We start from the raw sequence: 5,692 nt of genomic DNA on the forward strand, positions 1-5,692 counted from the left end.
GGCAAATAAGCATAACAAAAGTGCTCAATTTCATTAGTCAACAGGAAATACAAATTAAAACCACAATGTAATAATACCAACCTCACCCACCAGAATGGCTAAAATGAAAAGGACAGATAATAGCAAATGTTAACAAGGATGGGTAACAACTAAATCTCTCATGGGTTTGCTCATGGGTGTGTAAAACAGAACTACTTTGGAATAATGTGTGGGGGCATTGAGTAAAATGAATATATTCATACCCCATGACTCAGCAATTCCACTCCCAGATGTGTACCCAACACAATTGTATTCGTATGTTCACCAAAGATATGCACTAGAATGTTCATAGCAAAGACTGCAAACAACCCAAATTTCCATCAACATTAGAATGGATAAACAAATTGTTGTTTATTTACACAAAAAGAATACTACACAACAATTAAAATGAGCAACCTATGCACAACATCATGGGAGAATTTCACATGTCATGATAAGAAAAAAAGCGAGACACAAAAGCATACATGCTACACGATTCCATTCATATGAAGTTCAAGGACAGATAGAACAAATTATGGTGTTAGTAGTCACAATAGTGGTTACCCTTGGGGAGATGGATTTATGACCAGAAGAGGACATGAATGAGGCTTTGGGGATTCTGGTAATTTTTTTTTTCTTGATTTACGTGGTGGTTACACAAATGTGTTCACTCTGTGAAAATTATTTTATTCAGCTGAGATTACCGAGCGTCGCCACCGAAGGTGGCGCCAGGCTGCGACTGATAATAGGAGAGCGAATGTTTCCTTTTGACTCTTCGCTTTAGACCTCGGAGTGAGAGGCTCTTAAGGCTCAGATTAATAGGGCTAACCCAGGTGAGGTGGAGCCGCTATGGTCCTGAATACCAGGACCCCCAGATTGACAAGGGATATTACCGCAAGCCCTTGGCCGCGCTGACTGAGGAGGAAAAGTATGAGAGGGAGCTCAGGAAGACTCAGGTTATCAAAGCTGCCCCTGCGACGAGAACAAGCTCTGTGTTTGAAGACCCAGTGATCAGTAAATTCACCAACATGATGATGAAAGGAGGAAACAAAATGCTGGCCAGATCCCTCATGACACAGACTCTGGAAGCTGTGAAAAGGAAACAGTTTGAGAAGTACCACGCTGCTTCTGCTGAGGAACAGGCAACCATTGAACGCAACCCTTACACCATCTTCCACCAAGCACTGAAAAACTGTGAACCTGTGATTGGGCTGGTGTCCATCCTCAAGGGTGGCCATTTCTATCAGGTCCCTGTGCCGCTAGCCGACCAGCGTCGCCGCTTCCTGGCCGTGAAGTGGATGATTACTGAGTGTCGGGAGAAGAAGCACCGGCGGATGCTGATGCCGGAGAAGCTGTCCCAGGAGCTGCTGGAGGCTTTTCACAACCGGGGCCCTGTGATCAAGAGAAAGCATGACATGCACAAGATGGCCGAGGCCAACCGCGCGCTGGCCCACTACCGCTGGTGGTAACGGGCGGGCAGAGGAGCCGGGAGGAGCCCAGCACGCTGCTGTAGAAGCGGCATGCGCCACCGCCATGTTGCAAAATACCTGTGGGTTAAGCGTATACTTGCCTGTCAGGGGCAGGCGGGCCTCTTAAGAAGGATGCAGCAGCATGTTTATTGCTTGTTAGTCCTTTCTCTGGGGGCTAGAACTCACTCTCCCTGCCCCATCTCCTTGCAAAGAAGGGACATATCAACTTAGATTTTCCCCAAGAAACTTAGGGCTCATCCAGCCCTTCTCTTCCTTCAGCTTGGGGTGGACCTTTGGGTGATACGAAAGGAAGCAGTTTTAGTATCAGAAAAAGTTTATTAGAAAATTCTCATCCTGAGCTGGTGTAGCATGTGATGTGGTATTGCCATTCATTAAAACCAACCGGAGGAAACGTAAAAAAAAAAAAAAAAAAAAAATTACTTTATTCACATTATTATATGACAATAAGTCTGGGAACCTAGATTTTGGGAAGGTTTCTATCATTCCTTAAATGAAAAGAGTGGCTTGCTGTGCTAAACTGTTGGTAGGAACCATGTGGTTTTGCTTTCCTTCTGGGAGTATGGAATTCTGGTGCATGCTAGGCAGAGGGTGCCTATGTGACCTACCTCTACTAAAAGTCCTGGGCCCCTGAGGTCAGGCAGGCTTCCCTGGTAGGCAAGATTACATACCTGCTATCACAATTCATTGTTGGAAGAATTAAATGTGTCCACTGGGAGAGGACTCTTGGGAGCTTGGGCCTGGTTTCCTCTGGGCTTCACCCCATGCACCTCTTCCCTTTGCTGATTTTGCTTTGTGTCCTTCCATTGTAATAAACCTTAGCTGTGAGTACAACTATATGCTGAGTCCTGTGAGTCCTGATAAGGAATCAATGAACCTGTGGGTGTTCTGGGGGACCCCAATGCAGAGTCAGAAGTGGGCTTCCCCAGAAGGACCCTGACTCTGAAATACAGTGAAAGGACTGTTTGGGAAAATGAAGGACGAAGGGGCAGGAGATGCTGAACACTTGGTGTCAGGATGGCTCTGGAGATAGGGCTGGCATAAAACAGCAGTTCGGCTGCTGCCTCTTCTGAGAGGGAAAAGTTACCCATAGACTTTGAAAATGAGAGCTCAACTCCAGAAGAACAGGCTTGCAGCTGCCCTGGCTACTTGCTGGCTAGAGTGAGAGAGGAAATCCAGCCTGAGAGTTGCCTTTGCTTTCGTCCTCTCCTCCAGAGCCCAACTCTTGCAAAAGAGGAGCTCACGTGGGCTACAGAGGTTGACATTTGTAATGTTCTTTCCTCTAAGGGGGAGGGCAAATTGGTTCCCAGGAGCAAAGCTTTAGACCAACTAGAGAAAAAATAAAGGAGGAGGCAATGCAGCCAATTCTTCAGGCCCATGTACCCCTGGCACTCCAGCCAAGATTTCCTGGCAGCTGTTAACCATGTAAATGCTGAATTTACTGCGTGGGATTTGAGTAAATTTGAAAAATGAAAGAAAAGGGGAGGGGAAATTTTTTAAATGGCTTTTATTTTGTGGCTAGGGCATTTGGATGTATGGCAAAAATTGAAGAAAAGTGTTATCCTTGTAATTTCACAAATGCTAGAGGGATCATCCCAAGCAGGGGAACTGCAAAAAAATAAAAAGTATTAAACACAACTTCCTTGCTTTTTTGTCACTGATGAGTAAATTAGAATTTAAACTCTTTGGATATTAAGCAGAATAAGTCTCCATACTGATGATTTTCACTATGAGTTTTGCCCATTGGAGCCTCTGGCGTGCCAAAACTGGGTCCGTTTGCCCAATGCCCAGCGCAAGCCAAACGCTGAGACGCCAAGGTTTGCAGTGGAGGAAGGGTTTATTCACCAGGCGGCCAAGCAACGACATGGGAGAACAAGTCTCAAATCCGAGGGGCTGGGATATTCATGGGATAAAGAAGCAGGGTGGTCTGAGGTGTGGGGACAGACGACTGGAGGCAAGAAAAGGTGAAGTAAGCGGTGTTCTGTGCAGGTGTATCTGGCTTGTGTGCTCCTTCATCGGATGTGTGTTCAGAAAATGGTGGCTAGCATGATCTGAGGGTGGAGATTTTGGCCTCTGATGTCAAAAGGTCATCCACTGGACACTCACAGAGGCCCAGTTAAGTGGTCTCTACTGGTTTGAACTGGACAAGACTAGCTCCATGTTCCTGGAAAACAACTTAAGCAACCAATTCTATAGCGACCCACACATCAAAGGTGTTATCTATAGGGGTTGGTTAAAGGAGTCTCGTGATATATTGTCTAAGTTTCATGAAGCTTGGAGGAGATGATTTGAGAGAACAATTAAGGTGAGCTTAATCAATGAAGGCAGGTTACAGGATATTATTTACTACGCAAGTTATAATTTAAGGGATCTAATTGATGGTTGCCCTTGGTTTCACTGGGAAAAGGCAATTGATATGAAAAGAGAAGCACTCACCAGTAGAAAACACACTTTGGAGATTTAAAAAGCAGTCTTTAGTAGCTAATGCCCACCTGTAATCATATCAGATGTTGTAAACGCTGACCCTAACAGGCTGATGATTTTCTTGTCTGCTTTGCAAATTCTGAGTGTATCAACTTGGACTCTAAGAATAAGACAGAAGGTGCTTAGGGAAGACTGGCTTATCACTGGGCTTGGAACCCAGCCCTTTGGTCCACCAGTGTCAGACTTTTCTGCTGCCAAAGAAATGCTATTGGCCTTTTTGGAGTCCTGAATTCACTGACTCTAAGGGCCTGAGCCTAACTTGAAATCTGATACTCTCTGCTCTGGGTCTTTGTAGCCCCAGCTGGAGCTGGGCTGAACGAAAAGCTGGACCCGAGCTCTGGGAACTCTGGGACCTATGTAGATAAAGGGCCCTAAACAATGAGAATGTCATGGATTCTGGCTGCACTGTCTGGGTCGCATACAAGGGTCCACAGGAAAGGGCTTAGGTTCAAGATGGGACCCTCTGAAAAGGAGCTCCTGATAGGCTCTGTGCTTCTGATACAGAGACTGATGGTATTCTGATGGCGGCTGCCAGGTGGGGAGGGCACACCTCAGGGCCTGTAACCCCTCAGTCCCCTCCTGACAGATGGGGCTCTCAAGCCCCTCTCAGGGATGCCTCCCTGCTGTTCCCAGGTCAGTTCAGCTCAGCAGACGCATCGATGGCCCAGCTCCCTTGCCCTCCCCCTCCCCTCTCTCCTGGGCCCATACCTTAGGAGGCAGTTTGATAATCAAACGCAGCCTGCTCTAGAAATCGATGCTCACAGGATAAAAGATCAGGATGAAAAGGATGGGAAGTTATGTAAGTCCATTCTGAAAGGCGTTGAAGATGCTGAATTTCATCCCACCCAATTCTTGAACAGGATTATCTTTCTGGTTCAGTTGTATAAAAATGTTTTTCTGTAAGAATGCTTTTTTTTTTTTTTCCCCCCCGGTACGCGGGTCTCCCACTGCTGTGGCCTCTCCCATTGCGGAGCACAGGCTCCGGACGCGCAGGCTCAGCGGCCATGGCTCACGGGCCCAGCCGCTCCGTGGCATGTGGGATCTTCCCGGACCGGGGCACGAACCCGTGTCCCCTGCATCGGCAGGCGGACTCTCAACCACTGTGCCACCAGGGAAGTCCCTGTAAGAATGCTTTTGATCCTCTTGCATACAACCCTTCTGGTGAAGGGTTTGGATGACAGTAAGGGATGATTTTAACATGTAAGGTTATGATTGCTGAATGGGACACACTGAGTTTGAAACAACAGAGGAAAAACCAAATCCCAGCACCTAGGGAGGCTCAGGGCAGCTCTAATGCCCTGTTTTTCAAAACTGTCCCTGGAAGCTGCCCCTCTTCCTGAAGGAAAACTCCCTGAGCACCTTTCCAAGCGGCTGGAAGCTTTTAACTCACACTGAGCCTTTATCACACCTGACAGCTCTGAGCATGGGACAGCAGGGGCAGCCCAGCTCCCCGCACTTCACGTGGAGAACACCTGCAGATGCTGTCCACTTGCGGGTGGATGAACTTCTGTCACAGACAAGCCCACCGTTCGTAACTGCCAGCCTTGGGCAGTCCCTCCGAATCCGAACACTGAATTGAACTAACTGGATGGAACTGGAGGCCTTCGGAGGGAGCCCCATGATGGGGACCCACAGTGGGGGCCCTGTGAACCCGTACTGCCTGCCCAGTGGCTGTCCTGCATGGGGTGCCCCAAAGATCATCA

The 5,692-nt window shown here is 47.6% G+C and overlaps 1 protein-coding gene across 1 annotated transcript; it reads left to right on the forward strand.

Moving 5' to 3' along the window:
* Positions 1 to 616: 616 nt before the first annotated feature.
* Positions 617 to 1,896, forward strand: LOC309973525 (small ribosomal subunit protein uS7m-like; the record flags this gene model as incomplete). The annotated part of the gene is made up of 2 exons (XM_082857813.1): positions 617 to 640; positions 768 to 1,896. The coding sequence occupies 2 exons, from the start codon at positions 617 to 619 to the stop codon at positions 1,485 to 1,487; spliced, it is 744 nt and encodes a 247-aa protein (XP_082713939.1). The 3' UTR covers positions 1,488 to 1,896.
* Positions 1,897 to 5,692: the final 3,796 nt, after the last annotated feature.

The sequence above is a fragment of the Leucopleurus acutus genome (genome assembly GCF_964270905.1).
Source record: "Leucopleurus acutus genome assembly, chromosome: 16".
NCBI classification, from domain to species: Eukaryota; Metazoa; Chordata; class Mammalia; order Artiodactyla; family Delphinidae; genus Leucopleurus; species Leucopleurus acutus.